At 47.3% G+C, this 19,544-nt stretch overlaps 1 protein-coding gene across 1 annotated transcript in view; it reads left to right on the forward strand.

The window, feature by feature from the left end:
• Positions 1 to 19,544, forward strand: part of LOC104525642 (CUB and sushi domain-containing protein 2) — a 291,143-nt gene that overhangs the window by 248,820 nt on the left and 22,779 nt on the right. The window contains 10 exon segments of the mRNA XM_010168859.2: positions 932 to 1,120; positions 1,895 to 2,041; positions 3,277 to 3,465; positions 8,631 to 8,816; positions 9,531 to 9,725; positions 11,096 to 11,269; positions 11,631 to 11,804; positions 14,477 to 14,650; positions 15,506 to 15,694; positions 18,269 to 18,442. Coding sequence (XP_010167161.2) covers positions 932 to 1,120; positions 1,895 to 2,041; positions 3,277 to 3,465; positions 8,631 to 8,816; positions 9,531 to 9,725; positions 11,096 to 11,269; positions 11,631 to 11,804; positions 14,477 to 14,650; positions 15,506 to 15,694; positions 18,269 to 18,442 — 1,791 coding nt within the window.

Genomic DNA, 19,544 nt, shown 5'->3' on the forward strand with positions numbered 1-19,544 from the left:
TTTCATCTCCTTCATTCCCTCCTATCTGAACATTTTTACCATATAATGGGATATTTTTTTTCTGTAGCTTTATTCTCTCTGAAATAGCATGAACTGAAGGAGAGAAAGGGAGGTCATTCAATTATTTACTGATGGTTGTTAGCCTGGGGGTAAAGGGACTGCTTAAATTACATCTGGCCACCAATTTATAGAGGTCAAAAAATCACTGATGGGATTAAGGATTTGGAAAGAATACACTGTTCTTTCTGGACAGTTCTGGCTGTTTTCTATTCATGTAAGTACGACGTTTGCACTGGGTTTTAGTGATGATTATGGATAAATAAAGATCCCTTTCTTTTTATGTTTTGTGCTCGCTTTGTGTGTTTGCCTCCTCTTCTAGAGTGTCTTTGCTGGCTTTTTTGTTTAGTGCTTTCAGCTGGATTTAATATTTCAACAAGTTGAATGGGCTGTAGCGATTAGAGAAAGGAATTGGAGTTCTGATGTCCTAGTTCACAACTCTGTGGGTGTTGACCTGGGATCGGGCTGTAGTTCCACACATTGTTCTAACCCAGGTAATAAAGTTTCCAGGAATTCCTGGGGAGAGTTGTAACTTGAGAATAGTTGCTTGGTTGCAGTGACCTTCATTTTGAAAGAGAAGTGAAATGATGCAAAGACAGCTGAAATTTTTTTGCAGTGTTGCATTCTGGCTGTTCCTTTAAGTCTGGCCATTGCTCAGGTTCGTGAAATGCAGCGTGCTTTGTGTGGAGCCCACGTCAAGGTCTGGGGATTCCCTGTGAGCCCCAGGGGTCAGGGTGTCAAGTGGGAGTTGTGCTTTATCTTGACCTAGCTCATCCAGGCAGACCTTCTTGGCCATAGTATCTTGTGTGTTCTTCCTTCCTTTGCAAAATAGGACAATGCATTTTCTGTTGTCTGTCCTTCACGTTCCCTGCAGTGCACTGTCCCATGAACGAGGTTATGACCGACTCCACCGGTGTGATCCTCAGCCAGAGCTTCGTGGGAAGTTACCCTCACTTTCAGACCTGTTCTTGGGTGGTGAAGGTAGAGCCTGGCTATAACATCTCCCTCACCATTGAGTACTTCCTGAGCGAGAAGCAGTATGATGAGTTTGAAATCTTTGATGGTAAGAGGTTCACCAGTTTGACTTGTGTAGAAACTGAGGGGATAGGAAAGAAATGGCAGAGTTTTGTTAGTTGTTGATCATAGAATGGTTAAGGTTGGAAGGGACCTTAAATACCATCTAATTCCAACCAGAGCAGTCTGGGATTAGCTTTCCACCACTACACCTATAACCTTCTGTTGGACTTAGAGAAAGCTCTTTCTAAGACTCTTTGATTCTCTGGATAAGAAAATATCAATGATTTGATTTTTGGATGGATTTAAAGTAATTTTCCAAGGGATAGGAGTTAGCAAACTCCTGAGAGAAATTGCAGCAGAGGATGCTGAGAAGGGATGAGTTGAGAAGGTGAGACTTCTCATCCCTGAAGCCCATGCAGACCAGATTTCTGAGCCTATGAGCTCTCATGAACTGAGAAGGGATCTGTCAGTATCCGCAGTGATGCAGCTTTGTAACCAAACACAGAGTACAAGTGCTCTGCTGACGCTCCTGTGGTCGCCCAAAGGGACTTGAGCTGAAGGCAGTACTGCCTGGAGCAAAACCCTGGTCTTACTGTCATCAACTGGGCTTTATTTGCTGTTGGTTTCCCAGGAGCCAAGTGTCTGCACTGAGACTCATGTTCACAAAAAACCCCTGAGCACGAGCTGCTGTTCCTGTGAAAGCTCCCGTGCTGCGGTTCCACACTCCGCCTCTTCCCTCGGCAGAAACACACCCTGGCACCTACGGCCCACGAGTGACTGTGTCAGCACTGACTTTTCCTCATCCCCTCCTTCCTTACAGGTCCCTCTGGTCAGAGTCCCCTGCTCCTCTCACTGAGTGGGAACTACTCTGCCCCTCTGACCGTCACCAGCAGCGGGAACAGAGTCTATCTCCGTTGGTCCTCTGATCACGCCTACAACAGAAAAGGCTTCAAAATCCGCTACTCTGGTAAGCACACGGCAGAGACCCGATGCCTCTGCCAAGAACGTGCCATCTCCTCAGCCAAGGATCTCCACGAAATTGCTGCAGAGGGGCATAGGCCATCTGTGTCGGCTGAGGTTGCCAAGGGCTGTGAGAGCACATGAAGCTGAGCTCGTTCTGAGCTGGTGAGGCTTGGGAAGGCAGGTTATTTCCAGCAGAAACCTCAAAGCTTTGGCTTGTTTCTCAACCACTCTTAAGAATCAGAACCAGAATATATAACCATAGAATTAATGAAACCCATCCCCTGCAATTCCCAGTCAGGATTGCTGTGTTACTCAGTTATTGTGTCTTTGCAACGAGGCCGTGAGATGTTTGAAGATGAACATCACAAAACATAAGAACTTGCGTTGGGAGCTGCTTGGTGCATGAGGCACAACTTCTACTGTTACAGCATTAGTGGTGAAATGTTTAAAACACACAGTCCTCCTGCTCAGGTGTTCTGCTGCTGCTCTCACAGGAGCAGGTTTGAGGAGTCTTGGTTGCTCATTCAGTACAAAATCACTGCTGGATCCTGAATGTTTGCTGAGAATTCCTTAAAATGAATTACTGTCTTTTGGAACTTAGCAAAACTTAATTAATGGAAGTTCTAAAACTGAGTTGAGAACTTGCCAGTATGTCATAAATAAATGATGACTTTACTCAGTAAATGAATTAAGTAATATTTAATTATCAGAAATTAGTCTTTATTCTATAGAGCCGAGTGAAACTTGGACAGTAGTCCTGCACTCCTTCCCTGTTTCACTTTGTATTTATCCATTTCTATTGTATCCTTATTTATCCACTTTGTATTTATCCATTAAGGGCAGTTAATGACAGAACAAGGGGAAATGGGTTTAAACTGAAAGAGAGGAGGTTTAGATGAGATATTAGGAAGAAGTTCTTCTCTGTGAGGGTGGTCAGACACTGGAACAGGTTGCCCAGAGAAGCTGTGGCTGCTCCTCCCTGGAAGTGTTCAAGGCCAGGTTGGATGAGGCTTTGAGCAACCTGGTCTAGTGGAAGGTGTCCCTGCTGCTGGCAGGGGGGTTGGGACTGGATGAGCTTTAAGGTCCCTTCCAACCCAAACCATTCCGTGATTCTATGATCACAAGTTCTCCGTTTCTTGTACAGCCTCAAGTTATGGTAAACTCGGTGTAATTCCTGAGAATTTATCTTGATACTGCCCATCCAGTGACCGATTTCTTTTCTTCTGCCCTTCTCTCCAGCTCCTTACTGTAGCCTCCCGCAACCACCAGCCCACGGGCTGATTCTCAGCCAGACAGGTCTGCACCCTGGCAGCACTGTCCGCTTTGGCTGTGACACCGGCTACCGTCTCGTTGGCCACAGCACCACCACCTGCTCCCAGCACCCACAGGGCTACTTCCACTGGAACGAAGCGATCCCTCTGTGCCAAGGTGAGAGCAGGAAAACATCGTTATGAGATCTGGGAGTCCTAGGAAGGACTGAGGAAAATGTGGAGAAAATAAAAACCTGTTGTAATTCTCCCAATTAATTCTGTATTGAGAACAGGCTTTGAGCTGCAGATAGGCAGGTGAGGTTTGGTCCCCTTATAGCCAAGACCTTGGGAACAGATGAACAAGGAGGGAAGGGAGTAACCATCTGGGAGCAGAGGGTCATGATCTGGCCTGGGATAGGAGAAAAAAAGCACATCTGTGCTTCTTTTTTTCATGGCTTCTGTTGTAGAAGTGTTTGAACTCTCAGTAAAGACCCAGCCAAGCCTTGGTTAAGGACAGGAGAAGCTACTGCTGGGAAGAATCTGGAAAGGCTGGCAGGAGCATGGGTCCCACTGGGTTTTAGTGACTGGAATTTCCTTTGGTATTTCTGGAAGTGCCCTCATAGGTCTGCGTGTGCCAACGGGGGATGAGAAATTTCTTGGCATTCAGATAGTGCCCAGTTTCTGTTGGCTTCATATAAGATTCAGACATGTAGTTGTTCTTTCCACATTTCCTCCTAATTAACTGTAATCTTTATGACATATCATACTTGGCACAGGGCTCCTTCCAGGCGTGGGAGGGAAGGGCAGGACAGGGCAGTGTGCCCCAGGGGGCTTTGCTTCTGTGCTATTTTGTCTCCCTCACTATGTTCACTTTCTGATTGCACCTTTTTCTCAATCTGCCAATCATCCCCGTTCCTTTGTGTTGATAAAATGCCCATCTTTATTCTGATGAAGCTTTTCAGCATCTTTGAACATTCATCCATGTTCCAAGGGGACCGAGCACTGAGGATTAATATTGCATTGACTTCCCTGGAAACTAGGCAGAGAACAGAGACAGCGTAGGCAAAATCTCATTGTGGTGTCTGCATTGTTGTCCAGTCCAAACCATAAGGAAAAGTGGGATTATTTAGAGTGGGAGCTACCAAAGAGCCTGGAAAAAAATCCCTTCTGTGCTCCTGAATCACTTTAATCTCTCTGGAAATGGCACAGGGGTGCGAGCAGTCCTGCCTCGAAAGGGTGGGTTTGTGCTGTGGGTGTTTAGATCCATTTTGGAGCTCTCTGAAGGTTGTATTTATTTAAAGGTGAGTGGAAAGCAGTAACCAAGCCCCTTCCACTCAGTCCTGTTGCAGGGGGGAGCTGGGAAGCAGGACACAAGCTCAGGCAGTGATTTAGCCTCACGAGATAACGCGGATGGGGGCAATGAGCACTGGAACGGCGCAGCGAGAGCGGCAGGCGCGAGGGGCTGTCATGGCAACTGTGCCTCCCAAATCCCGAGCCCAGAGTAAGGAATTTCTCTGATGTACTGTGTCTTTTTTACAGAAAAATCATGTAATCAAGAATAGGTACAAATGCTGCGAAGTCCTCACTGCCCCAGTGTGCTGGAATGTCACCCTGAGCCTTGTGGTCAGCTCCCAAATCTGTGTTTACTTCCAAGAGGTGTAATGGTGTGTGGGGAGTGGATGTTAAACACTGAGCACCTTGGGTCAGTGCCGTGGGGTGGAGGGGTGTGGGGAAAGGATTTCCCATGGGAGCTGCATGAGAAGCACTAAACCCACCCTGTTCTCTTCTGGTTCAGCTGGAGGCGTGTGGCATGTCAGGAGCTGGATGGGCACAACCCGTGGTGCCACTCCATAGCAGTCACCAACAGAGGAAGAATTTGGGGGGCAATTCATAGCATTTTGGGTAGGCTCCTGCTCCAATTTCCCCTTTGAAGGGATGTGTCTGTCCCCACTGACCACACATTGAGCAGCTTGATCAGGATCTTGGTGCTAGATGTCCCTCTGGAAGAGCCTGTCTCTGTCCAGTGAGGAGGAGAGCTTGGTGGTTATGTTAGATCCTGAGGTTGAAACAGCCCCTTTGGGAAAGACACCTCTGCTCTCTGTTTCCATGTATTGACATCAGGAATCTTAATACTGGCCCATGGTTATCGAGTGCCTTGAGATGGATGCAGGAGGTGAGGGAGCAGTAGGAGGATTCATGGCAGAGCAGCTCCCCCCCCTGGCATCGAGCAGCCGATAGCCAGGGCTGGCTCTGCTCTTGCCCTGTTCAGCTGCATAAAATCTAACACTTTTTAAATTTTTTTTATTTATTTTTTTTTAACATTGCTCTTAAAGCCAACTGGCAACCTTTTGTTTTGGGCTGTACTCAATTTCTCCTCTTTTCTGGTGGCCAGGACCACATGGCAGAGGTTTGAGAACTGGATCCATAACACTGTATAAATTGCTCACACAATCAGCTGTGTCAGGAGGAGGGGAACTGGGGTGTCCATAAATGCATGGTCTAGTTAACAAATGACATTTCCCATCGCTCCCTTCTACCAGCACATAATCCTCTTCCTCTTCCCGATCCCCTCTGAATAATCTTTATTACGTGCTGCGTCCTAGCTGACATTTATGGAAGCAGCAGAAAATATTCTGCAGGGAACAATCTTGCGTTGGCATAATGGGGGAGAACACAAGATGATCTAATATGCCTTTTCTGTCTCTGCTGCCTATTTTTAAGCTGCTTTGTTTTTTTGGAATCCCAGCTGCAGATTTGCTTTCATAGCCTCTGTCCCTTTCCCTAGCACGTCTTCCTCCTGCAGACAGTTTTTGTACCTCTGAACTCCTTTTTCCCTGGATCCATGGGTCTCCCCAAACCAATGCTGTTTTGCTTTCCCCTGGAACAACTACTGTCTTTCATCTCCCCTGCTTCTGGTAGGTTGCAGCACCCACAATTGGACCCTCAGAAACGCTCTTTGGAGCACATGGCAAGTTTATTACCAAGCCAGAAATCAAGCTTCTCTGTTTTGTGCGGGGCTTTGTAAATAAAAACTCACTAATACTATGTTCTGCTCAAGGATGATGGATTTGCAGGGAAGGAAGGATCCTGCCACGGGTGCAGGGCAGCAGAGGCTGCAGCCCCAGTTGGATCTCCCTGTCTGATCTTCTTCGTGTTGTAGCCTGACCATCTGCAGGTGAAGAGGGTTACATTTTTGTATTACTTCTGGTGACTTAATGACATTTTTAGTTACCCGTGTCTGGCCCAGAAGTGGTGTATTATTGTGAACTTTTGTATCAGGGCAAGGCTTGTGCAATGGAAAGACTCTAAATGATCAAACAGACTTCTTGAGAGGCAGGACAAGGCAGCAGTGAGTCATCCTTCCCTCGTGCAGAGAAATGAAGGCAAGTGGCCACTCAGCCTCGCTGTCCTGGAGCACAGCTGGCTCTGGTCTCTCTTTGCTCTGGTGTCCCTCCCTGGCAGTCTCTGTGCCTCAGTTTCCTTGTGGCAAATAGAGGTGATGAGTTTTGGCAAGGCATCAGGCTCCAGGAGAGAACTGAACAGAGAAAGGAGAAGGCTTTGCTGGGGTAGTGGTGTGGGAAGGGGGTCAGCTTTCTCAGCAGCCTCTTTGGTTGGAATCATCAGAAAGCAGCAAGAGAACTGCTGGGTGGAAGTGAAAGGGCAGGACTTTCCATGTCCCCTCTTCTTTTACCTCAGAATAAAATTGGTATTCAGCGTGGCGGCTTGTCTAGACACCCAGCCTTGTAGAGAGATTCACCAGGCTCCTTAGCTCAATGAAGTGACATACGTGTGATTATCATTTCAACCAGGGATATGCCTGATCGTGCTAATACGAGCCTGCTGAATTACTCACACCTATTAGCAACACCAGCATCTGCGAGGTGCTGCTGTGTAATTGTGCTCCAGGCTGGAGCTCTGAGCGATTCATGGAGCAGTAGTGGGATAAAAGCATCTTGGACCTCGAGTGGTAGAAAGCTCCAGTGGTTGTGCTGCTGCTGCTGCTGCTGTACACAATAAGTTGGGTCTCTCCTTTCCAGCACTCAGTGGGGTCTGTGTCACCAGAAAGTGACTTTTCTAAGGTTGCTGATTTTCTAGCCCTCATCTGTGTGCGGAGGGAATAACAGGAAGGTGAACGTGTGTTGAAGTGTCAGCATGTGGCTCAGGAGACATAGGCTCAACCCCCAGTTCATGCATTAGCTGAGTGGGAGCAGCTCAGACTGCTCCAGGAAGGAATGGATTTCCTTTAGAGCATTTTTAAAATGCAGACAGTTGTTTGGGTTTGATGTTGGCCTGCAGATCAGTGCTCGCTACCAGGATCTGCCCATCTCGGTGCCCCACATAGGCTGTTAATAGCCCCATTGGCTGGTGGTCTTGAACGTCAGCTTTATGGGTCCCAGGTCTTCTCCTTTGTCATCCCATCCCTCTCCAAACGGGTGGGCTGTGCATCTCCAGCCCCAATGAGATGGGCTTCTCCCAGAGCCAAGACTTGGAGATGGACAGGAACACATGTGGTGCTTTTGCAGGAAGGTCTGGGTTTGGTTTTCCAGCTTTTCTGAACGCTGATAGAGAAAAACAGCTTTGAGTGACAGACTCCCAGCGCTGGTGTTCCCAGCGGTGGGGAAGAGGGTAACAGGGCTTGTCACGTCTTGCAAAACTCTTGCAGCATAAATGAGTGTGATTCTGGTCTATCTGTATGTGGCAGTTGCTCGTATTTCTGTGACCTGCCTGTCCCCTTTCTGCAGAACTGAGGATCTCAGCAGGAGTGGTGCAGAGCATCTTCTCCAAAGTGCTGCCATCTTGAGCAGCCGTTTGGCATTGTGCCTGTTGATCAATTTTTTCACCTAAATTTTCCCCCTTTACCTTCTCACCTGTAATACTAAATTTAACCTTCCTTCTGCCACAACGTAATTATACAATTTGCTGCCTGGTGTCATCTAGAAGTGCTGTTGGAAAGGGGTTTCAGGTTGGTGCTGCTGTGGGGTGTAAATACCAAACGTTTTTGCTCTCTAATGCTTCATCTCTGCGTGAAAGTTCCTGAATGCTGTGTTGATGCATTTTGTGTTACAGATACTATAGAAACTACGAGCCAGAGTCTCTTCCAGTACAAATTAGTATTCAGTATTGGCTTTGCTGTTACCACACTGATAGACAGGAGTTGAAAATCTGATCCTCTGTGAAAGTGGGCGTTCATTGCAGCTTCTGGGGTTCAACACAGGGCTGGAGCTTTTCTAAATAGGAGAGTCTGGGATTTGGGTTTTCAGCTCGCTTACCACAAATCCCTGATAAAATTGGAAGCTCATTGATTTCTTGGCTGTGTTTTTTTTTACCCCTCCTCCTTCCCAGCTGTCTCCTGTGGAGTTCCCAGAGCCCCGAAGAACGGCGTTGTCTTTGGCAAGGAGTACACAGTGGGTACAAAAGCCATGTACCATTGCAACCAGGGCTTCCAGCTGCAGCCCGGGGAGGAGCCCAGCGCCGAGTGCCTGCAGGCAGGGCAGTGGAGTAACGGCAACCAGCCCCCCCAGTGCGTGGGTGAGTGTTTCCACCTGGTGCAGTCCCACAGGGAATTTTGGGAATCCCTTCAGCCGTGTCTTCCAGCTCTAGCATGGACAGCTGTGCCTGACAGGTGCCGTATTTAGGGAACTGGGGTTGTTCTCCAACTGGGGTTGGAGAAAAGGTGACTCAGAGGAGATCTGGCTCTCTCCTACTCCCTGAAAGGAGGGTGGAGAGAGGTGGGGGTGGGTCTGTTCAACCAAGGAACAAGGGACAGGACAAGAGGAAATGGGCTCCAGTTGTGGCCAGGGCAGTTGAGATGAGATGTGAGGAAGAATTTCTTTGCTGAAAGGGTTCTGAGGCATTGGAAGGGGTTGCCCAGGGCAGTGGTGGAGTCCCCATCCCTGGAGGGATTGAAGAGTCGTGTAGACAATAGTGCTGAGGGACATGGGTTAGTCATAGGGGACTGGTCAGTGTTGGGTTCATGGTTGGACTCGATGATCGTAAAGGTCTTTTCCAATCCAGGCAATTCTGGGATTCAGTGACACCAGGTTTCTAATCCTGCATAATTTGGGTCTGATGCCTGTTCTCATGGTGTCTTGGTTTCCCACCTGTAGAACAGGGATGCTAACTCTAGCCCCCGTGTTAAGCCAGCACTCTTGCTAAAGTGCCCTGAAGTGCCCTGGGGTTATGCACTTATTAACATCTTTGTATCTCATTTCTTTTCCCTGACTCACCACATCTGGTTTTTAGCTGTCACCTGTCCCGATATCAACAGCATTGCAGTTGAGCACGGTCGATGGCGACTCACCTACGAGATCCAGTACCACTACAATGCCCAGCTGATGCTCATCTGTGACCCTGGGTACTACTACACTGGCCAGCGGGTCATCAAGTGCCAAGCCAACGGGAAGTGGAGCATTGGCGAACCGATGCCGACCTGTAAAAGTAAGAGCAGGGAAGCTCAGGATCCGTGCAGGGGCAGGCCAGCTTCAGGGGATATCTTGAAGGGGATGAGGTTTCTGTTTTCCATTTGGTGGGTGTGCAAGCTCTGCTGTTGGTGTGCAAAGACACCACAGCCAAGAGCCTCTGGGAGCATGGCTGCAGAACTGCTCTGGTAGGAGAGATTTTGGATGCAGGGAGAGGTCATCTGCTGATCTGATTATTGGTTTAATCTAAACAGTTCTGCAAGAACTCCAGCACATCAGCTCATCTGTTGCTGTCAGGTCCCAGCAGCTTAGCTGTCACTGGTGCCAGATGCTCTGAAGTTTGCTTTCAAAAAAAGAAAATAAAAAGTTGTGATTTAAAGCCTAACCTCTTCCAATTTTATGCAAACGCCAAGTTTACGAGGGTAACAGTGTCACCTGTAAATCAAAAACACTCTTGGCAAACAAGCAGCTCTCTCAGTGGTTCTGACATGACTGCTGTGCTTTGGATCCTTTCTTTTGTCAGAGGTGGAGGGGTTTTTTTTTTCTCTCTAAGTGCAGATAGAGACAGAAAAATTTCTCCTTCAGAATGGCAGCTTTCCCTTCCCTCCTGCCTCCCTTTGTTTCTGGAGATGCAACTGCTGACTTTGGTGACAGATGTAGTTTTACCCCTGCTAGCTCTTCTGCCAGATCCAGGAGCGTGAGCCTGACCTCATTTTATTTCTTCAGCGTTGTTGCCACCTAAATTCAAATGACAAGATCTTGGCAATGCACTAAGGTCAGAAGCACCCAGCGTGAGCCTCTTGATTTCTTGCTGAGCGCAAAAGCTCCAGAGGGTTTGCAGATCTTTCAGGCAGATAAAATAAAGAACTGAAGTTTATGGCTGGGAGCTGCATTTTTAAGGGCTCCTGGCCGGGCTCCAGCTGCACCCTGCAAACCAGGAGTTCAGCTGGGTGTCTTCTCTGGGTCTGATCTTTAGATGTCAGCTCTGTCCTCGATGTCACTCTGTGAGGAAAAAGCTGGGTGTCACTTTCTAATTGGAAATCTTGTGCCATTTGGTGGCTTTTCTGGAAGTCAGGCTTCCTGACTGTATCTAGCAATGAGTTAATAATAGAAATATTCCTGTGTGAAAAACTTCTCTAGTCTCTTCCCAGGCAGTCTTGTCTTTAGTACATCCCTCGCGTCCTGAGCATCAATATTAATAGCACTTATATTTGTCACCTCATGTAATGTGACTCTGAATCGTTGTTATTACCCATGTGCCTATTTAATAATCTTTCCCACTCATTTCTGACTTCAAGAATAACTTGTGGTGGTGTCATCAAGTGGGTCCTGTTAAAAACCACATCTCCCTGCCTGCTGGCACTTACTGTGTTTTGGGATCTCTTTCAGTTATCTCATGTGGAGACCTGCCGACTCCACCCAACGGGAACAAGATTGGCACGTTGACCAGCTATGGGGCCACAGCCATCTTCTCCTGCAACACTGGCTACACCCTGGTAGGGTCCCGTGTGCGGGAGTGCATGGCCAACGGACTCTGGAGCGGAGCAGAAGTGAGATGTCTGGGTAGGTGTGGAGTACCTGTGATGTGGTGAGGAAAGAGTCCTGATTGTGTTTCTGGAGGGAGTAGAAATTGTAGATACTGATTCAAGGATGAGGACTGAGTGTTGCTGAAGCCAGTAGGGCTTTAAGTAGATATAAAAAGGAAGCAGACCTTGATTCCTTACTGCTCAGGAGCTGTGAGGTGTTTTGAGATTGGAGAGGAGAGCTTTCAAAAGGATATGTTGTTTTTGCTGCTGCTCTGATTTTATTTATGACTGCAAGAGATTTGAATTCAGATCCGCACAGATTGTGGGGTGTGGGGTGTGATGCCTTCAGGAGGGGCAGGCGTGAGCTCTTGGTGATCCTCCTTGTCTCCCTCCTGCAGCGGGACACTGTGGTGTTCCCAGTCCCATTGTCAACGGGCAGATCAACGGGGAGAACTACAACTACCGCGGCAGCGTGGTGTATCAGTGCAACCCCGGCTTCCGCCTCATTGGCATGTCGGTGCGGATCTGCCAGCAGGATCACCGCTGGTCTGGGAAGACGCCTGTCTGTGTGCGTAAGTATGTTGTCAGATTTTTAATTTTATAGGTTTTTTTAGCCCTGGTCAGAAGACAAGAGCACATGTAAAGAGCATTTGTGCAGCGTTTGCACACCCAGGCTGCCTACGGTTGCTTTGCACACACGGTGGAAGTGCTGCAGGGTGTCCCCGAGGGTCACACAGGAGAGAGCTGAGGTGTGGCAGGAAGAGGCATCGCTGTGATTTTGGCTGCTTTGTAAAGTCCACATTTCTTTGGTGTTTTTCATAAGCTTAATTTCGAAGGGATGAGCCCAGTTGAAGGTTTGGTTTCTGAGGAGAACACCCTTTATCGAGGTTAAAGGCAGATATAGCCCCACCAAGCACACCACAGTGGTCACTGTCTTTGAGACCCATGATCTGTGCCAGAGGAAAGTTGATCTCTCTCCTCTTGACCCACGTTCACAAGTTGTCTTGTACAACCTGCTCATTTATCTTTCCAGTAAATAAGCTAATTAAATTAGTTTCTATAACTCTAAAGTGTTAATAAGTTTAAACGTCATCTTCTCAATGGACAGTGCAATCCATGGGTTTCATATCGTGGTTCTCCAGTTGTTTGCTTCCAATCTCTCCTGTCTGGTTTAGAGTTTTGTGTGCTGAGGCACAATAACAACAGCAAGATATCGATGAATATGCAGATTCCACCTGAAAAATAGACTTAAGTTGTCAAGGTTAGCAGTGACTCCAAAATTTGAAGGGTGTCTAGGATTCTGCATGAGCTTTTTAGGAAACGAATTATTGGGAAGGCTTTCTCTGGGTCTGTAGGAAGGTTTGAATTACTCTCATGTCTGAGGATGCTCTGTTAAAAAAGTTTTAATCCACTTTTACCTGCCATGTATATACATACTAATCTTGGAGCAGGAAATCATGTTGATAGAGGTTCTCCTGCTGTCAGGCAGATTTATGGAAAAGCAGGATTTTCTAAACATCCATTTTCATGGATCATCTTGTTTCTTTCAGGAGGGACCAAACCCATTAGAACAAAGCAGGTGAACATTGCTCATCTGTATCTGTCTGCTGACTACTGAACCAGTTTGGGGCTGCTTCCCATGTGGCACCTTTGTTGGGCTCTGCTTTGTGCCAGCTTCTGACTCTGGCACCTGAAAGCCCACCAAGCTTTTGTGCAGAGATCTGTAAAGGTGTCTCATGTGCAGAAGTTGGCTTTGAAGTTATTACACTACATTAGGCCTTATGGATAACATAAATTTAATGTCGTTAAGGCAGAGCACTGTTGGGCTCTGAAATGAGATGCCTTGAGGTTTTACTGCTTCTGAAGAACTTCAGGGCACTGTCTGTTAGCACACTGTAATTTCCTATTGTCCTGATATTTTCTCTTTAAACCTTCTACAGTTGCTTTCTCTGTGTGAATGGGTCTCTTTGATCCATGCCAACTGCAGGGAGCCTTTTTTTTTTTCTGGGACAGAATCCATCACCTGTTTCAAAACATGTATAATCGTATTCAGAAGTACCTCAGAGAATCTGACATCTGCTTCCTGCAGCACTGAAAGGCTATCTTGCTTCATATTTTTCAGACCTGTACCTGTCACCAGCTTGCATAAGGAATAAATTCCCATCCCTGTGGTATAGTCCAGCCCTGGCAGTCAAACATGTTATGGATCTTTTGTGGGAATTGCATCTTCCCCTCTAGCTTCTGGCTTTGGCAGCTGTACAGCTAAACTGCTGGACTTTTACTGATGGACCATTACCCAGTTTCAGCCTGACAATAATCAATATTGCTTTGTCCTCAGCTGTCAGAAGATGTCATATTCCTTCAGCAGCCAAAAAACTCTCTGTATGGCATATCCTGATGTTTCTTCTGCACAGTGGAACTCGCTGCTGTGCTCAGAGCAAAGGTCTCCAGGCTTTGCTGGCAGCAGGGGCTGTGTCCTCCCTGCAGCACCCACCTCTGCTGAGGTGCCAGCAATGCAGCCCAGGCACAAGTGCTTTGAATTTCAGTATTTGTGCTGGCTGCTGCCTTTGTTTCTGCACTTTCTGTGTCGGTGGAGTGACTCAGACTGGGACCCTTTAGCCCTTTACCTCATCACTGGCCCAAGCTACCATCACCCACAGGAACAAGAATTACACAAAAATCCTCATTTCAGGGGTTTGGAAATAAGGGTTTTCCTTCAAAGTTTTTCAAACTTAAAGCAGGAAGATTTAAGCTTTCTACACCGTATGCTAGAAACCTGATTTTTCTCATATTTTTCCTCTTTTAACCACCCCTCCAGGTGTAACTTTGTACTGCAGTGAGCATACATCTGACTTGCACCAGGGAGGAGGAGGAAAACATCAGGTTTCATGACTCTGTGTGTGATGCCCAGGGTAATGTAAGGCAAGAGATTAATAGCAGGAGCTGGGAGTTTTGAAGAGGAGCTCTAGGGATTTATGGTGTAAGTCAGTAGGATGCTGGCACTCAGCTGCTGAGAGAGTGGCTCAGAGAATTTCTTATGCCAGTAAAATGAACAAAGGTACCATGTTCTCAACTTGATTCAGTATTTCAACAGAGCTGGCCACAAATCTTTGAAGTCAGTGCAGGTTTCAGAGTTGATTTGGGGGTTTTTTTTATGGTTTCCTTCCTTGGGAACTTTTTCCAATGGATAATCCACTTTTTTTTTTCCAGGCAAGAAAATAACATCTCCAATTTCTGATTGTAGCTATCACTTGTGGCCACCCTGGTAACCCTGCCAATGGCTTGACCCAAGGGAGTCAGTTTAATCTGAACGATGTGGCCAAGTTTGTGTGCAACACTGGGTACCGCCTGGAAGGAGCATCACAGTCCCAGTGCTTGGCCAACGGCCAGTGGAGCAGCACCCTGCCCGCCTGCCACGGTGAGTTATCTGCCTCCACCCCAGTCTGGGCAAATCAAACTTGTCTGCACCTTCCTCGTTGGTTACTCTGAGTTCCTAAAATCCTGCTAGATGCTGCCATAAATTCATGTAAAACAAACCTTGCAGTTCCTCAGGAATGTACACAAGTGATGTTTGAGCTCTGAGGGCTGTGTAAATCTCATGGAACAAACCTGATTTTCCCTTGGGCCTCACTCAAAGCTGTTAGTGGACCCTGCCCAACCCTACATCCTCCAAGACATTGAAGTTTGTGTTGTGAGTGGGGAGGGCACAAGGAAACATCAGGCCAGACCCTTGGCAGAGGTCATCCTGATGTAACCCTGAGTAGTTTACTCAAAGCAAACATCACGGTCTCTGTGCAGAGCCCTTTCTCCTTCGAGGCTGCCTACCTCCATGGGTGTTAACACTCAAGCTCACTTATCAAATTCCCTCCCCTCCCTGCACTCCCTCCCTCTGTACTCCCTTAATCCAGTTTCTCTGTCCATACTGTTGCTGTGTCAGTCAAGAAATCGGTTACTCTCAGCTGGCTAAAGTCTCGATTTGGGGCCAGAGAGCAAAGCTCTGCTGCAGAGCCTCACGTGGCAGGGTGAGAGCCTGCAGGATTGCTTCAACTCAAGATCTTTTTTCCTTTTAATAATTTTTTTTTCTCTTTCTGCCCCAAAGAATCTTAAAAAAAAAAAAAAAAAAAAACTAAAAAAAAATAAAACTAAAAAAAATTTAAATTGTGGAATATGTGATTTGCAGTTTTTTCCCCTTTTCCTGCTCATTTTTGGAGAATCCCTTTGTTCTTTGTTACACCCTTTGTTTTGTATTTTTTTTTTTGTTGTTTGTTTGCAGTTGTAAACTGTACTGACCCTGGGCACCTGGAAAACAGCATCCGTCAAGTGCAGCCAAGTGGTCCTCACAGATTCAGCTTTGGAACAACTGTCTCATATCAGTGCAGCCATGGATATTACTTATTGGGCACACATGTCCTTACCTGTCAGGGGGATGGCACTTGGGACCGTGCCCTCCCACAGTGTCTTTGTAAGTTCTTCAGAATAATACCCATCCACCACAGGTTTCCATCCCATGTAGTTCTCTGTTGCTTAGCTGAATGGTTGTGTTAAAAAGTCAGGATCCAAAGCCCTTTGTAATCCATGGGAATCATTCCATCAGCTTCACTGGCCTCTGGATCCTGCCCACAGAAGGAAAATACATGATCTGAGGAGAGAGATGCTGTTAGACAGAGACGGTTTCTCTCTGCAGGGGATGGCAGCTCCCACAGAGTTACACAGGTTCCGTGCAGCTCCAGCAAAAGTATTGCAGGTGGAGAAGGGCAGCAGAAGTTCTGCAGCACAGATCTGCAAAGGAAGCAGCCTGCCATTAGCCTGACTGAGGACAGTGTATTTACACTGCTCAGGCATGGCTGAGTTTCCATACACCCACTCATCCCCGTGGCTTTAGGGGAGGGAAATGACAGTGCAAGAGTAAATCAGTGTAGCTTCCACTCTGCTGTGACGTAGGTGCTGAAGAGGATTTGCTTCCTGACCCTTGCTCCCTGTTTTTCCCCCTTTCTTACAGTATCCTGGCCCTTTCTGCCACTGCAGTTTGCAGAGAGAATGAGGAGGTTCTGGGTGGGGGGTTGGCTTAAGGGGTATTTCCAGTAGCCTAGAAAACCAGTGTGTAGAAGAACACAAAATACTCATGGTGATCACATAGTGTGGTGGTGATACCTAGTGAAGGAGATGTCCAGCCATTGTATGACAGATGTCATTGCTGTTGTCCTTATCTTCCGCTGAGGGAAACCAAGCTCCAGAGTGGACTTGGAGTTGAAGCAGGGCTGCCCACCCAGGCAGAGGCAGGAGCAGACCCCAGCACAGCCAGGATGTCCTTTTGGAGTCTACAGCCCCTGCCATCTCCTCTTACCTGGCGTAACAAATGCCAGAGCAGTCAGAAATGGAGCTCCTTCAGTTCAAATTGGCTGAGCTGTTCCAAAGCCATGATTGTTTCTTTTTTTTCTTGTATTATCCTTCAACACCCAGTCATACAAAGTAGTTTTTGGCACATTTTCCTTTCCTTTTGTTAGCAGCATGTTACCTTCTCACATCCACAGTGCCCTGCACAGGCCGTGGGGAATTGACAAGTGATAAGTGCGTGTACCTCAGCTGCAGGGGCTCTGGGGGGGTTAGTTACCTTTTGAAAACTAGGAGCCTCATCTCTCAGGCTCCCTCAGTCCACAGCTTTCCAGCTAAGTAAAGGGGATCTCCTTCCTTAAAATGCTGAGCATCCATTGACTTGGAGGATTTGTGGGCATTCTCAAAAATTTTGGAAACTCTGGTCAGTTTTACAACTGATGATGTGGATTCATGGGCTTAATAGTTTTTTTTAAAAAAAGAGAGATATTTTTGGATGTATCTGCTTTCTGTGTGTTGAACTTAAGATGTGCTTAGTGCTGAAACCTATACCCCTTTAAAGTGTTAATAGCTGGGCACCTAAAATTACTAGGCATTTCCTAAAACATAAATTAAGAAGATTGATGCCAGACAAGGTTGGGTTATGAATGTTGTCTCGTGCCTGTTTTTGAGGAGAGAATAAACCAGAGTTGCTCCCCTTTGAGGGGTGGGAGAGCGAGTCCAATAAGTACACGTGAGCAAAGCCTAGTGCATCAGAAGAAAGAGTCTTCCCACTGTGTACATAAATCCTTTCAAAACCTCAGTACCACCACAGGTTTTAAGCTCAGCTGAGTCTGCTGGAGTATCTGTTATTAAATTGTTAGTTACAGTGTGAGTTCAAGTATTAGCTATCAAACCCATTTCCTTGCCAAGCGTCCTTGGTTTTAGTCACAGCTCTGCACCGGGATATTTCAACGCCCACGTGCCCCAACGTACACACGCTCTTCTTTTTATTGAAACATACATCATGTTTTCTATCTAATGCCAGTGTTGGTATTTTTAGACTCTAGCAGAGGGAGAGAAGATATCCCTTATGAACACTTCCCTTCAGAAACCAAGTGGTGCGTGGTCTTTACGCTGAGCATCCTCATCCAAACCTGTCTAACAGCCCCTTAGATCTGTCAGTGTATTTGTCAACAGCTTCCCTGTCTCCACGCTGATTGCTAAGCTAAAGTAAACCTATTAATTATGGTTAGCAGTGGTTTTTTACTAGTGATGGTTGAGTGAGCAGTGCTCAGCATCTGCCAGGGTGATTTGCTCAGGTGTGACACAGCATCAATTGCAGCTCAGTGTCACAAGGACCTGGCGCTGCTGGGGTGGGGGTGAGGGTGTGCATGGAAATATTCCTGTTTAAGAAGGGCTGAGTTTTCCAAGGAACCTGTGAAATGCCTGTCAGTGTCAGGACTGGTCATTTCAGCACAACACCTTGGCAGTTTTTACAGGATGAGCTCATGTCCCCCTGAAGGAGAATGATGCAAGGTCTGCTGTGCCATGCCTGCGCTGTGGCATGAGCCCCCCGGCGTTTGGTGGGCTCTGGGGCAGATGAGGGGGTTTAAGCTGCCAAGGTCCCGTGCAATGACCTCAAACACGCAGTAATTCACTGTCTATCTGCCTTCAAACAAACATCAACCCTCGTGATTGAAGCTGTTGCATCTGTCTCTTACAGTGGTCTCTTGTGGCCACCCGGGCTCCCCGCCCCACGCTCAGATCTTGGGTGACAAGTACAGCGTTGGCTCCGTGGTCCGGTACAGCTGCCTGGGGAAGCGAACGCTGATCGGCAACTCCACTCGTATGTGCCAACTGGATGGGCGCTGGAGCGGGTCCCTGCCGCACTGCTCAGGTGAGGTGGGCTCTGGGAAGGAGGGGATGGGACAATCCCATCCTCTACTGCCCCTTTTTATCCTGGGATCGGGCAACCTGATGCACTTTGAGCTGGAGAAGTACACGTGTTACAGAGGGAGATTGTGGAAGACACTGAAAATCACCGCGTCTCGGCTATCTAGTCTCCTGCAACTTGGGTGATAAGCACTGGCAGAGAATAAACCACTCGGCTTGCAAGATGGGAAATAAATCACTGCAGCAAATGTTTGTGGTAGGAGAGGTACTGCAGCCCCCGCTGCTTTGCTGTTTTCTCTATGCAGAGCCTGTACAGAATTAACGTGTTTTATGCAAAATCAGGTCCTTGCATCCTATCTGCAGCATCTGACCCTCTTTCTCATGCATTCCAATAAAAGAAGCCCATGTGGCCCCTTTCCAGGGCCTGACATCTGCTGTTATGGCACCGCAGCAGTCCCAGGTCTGCAGGAGGCAAGTGGAAGCTGGTACGATGAGTTTTCCACATCATCAGCATCTCCACTGAGAGCAGTTTGGCAGCAGAAGTCCATCCCCACTCCTGTGCCAGAGTTGAGGAAGGTCTTGTACTGAAAACATCCTGATAAGCAAAAAAAAAAAGTCCCTGATGAGACAGACTCAGGTCAAAGTCCTGGAGGATGCGATGAGATGTTCTTGCCAAACCATCCTGAAATGGAGGTGTTGGGATCTTCACTGATGGTCTCCAGTGGAAGGAAGGATGCTGAATAACTGGCAGGATGCTGTGCAAAGCCCTCCCCACGCCATCCCATGGCAAGTTCCTTGGAGAGCACAGAGGCAGATGAAGTAACTTAGCTGGAGCAAAGCATTTGGGACAAGTGTTAATTTTTAATTATGCCACTTAAGTTTAGCAGCTCCACTTGACCAAATTTAACCTCTACTTTGAAAGGGAAAAAGAAATCAGGTGGAGTCATCCTCATGTTCAGAAGTTGTCTCTGCAGAGCTGAGTTCCTGGTCTGTAGCTGCTCGGAAGGGTTTTCTGCTCCAATTCGTGCCTTTTCCCCATGTGGTTTTCACTGTCTCTCCTGTCATCTTTGCGGGTGGATTTTTGGAGATGTTCAGTGTTATTCTGA

The sequence above is a fragment of the Antrostomus carolinensis genome, unplaced genomic scaffold, assembly GCF_000700745.2.
Source record: "Antrostomus carolinensis isolate BGI_N321 unplaced genomic scaffold, ASM70074v2 scaffold3800, whole genome shotgun sequence".
In the NCBI taxonomy this organism is placed as follows: Eukaryota; Metazoa; Chordata; class Aves; order Caprimulgiformes; family Caprimulgidae; genus Antrostomus; species Antrostomus carolinensis.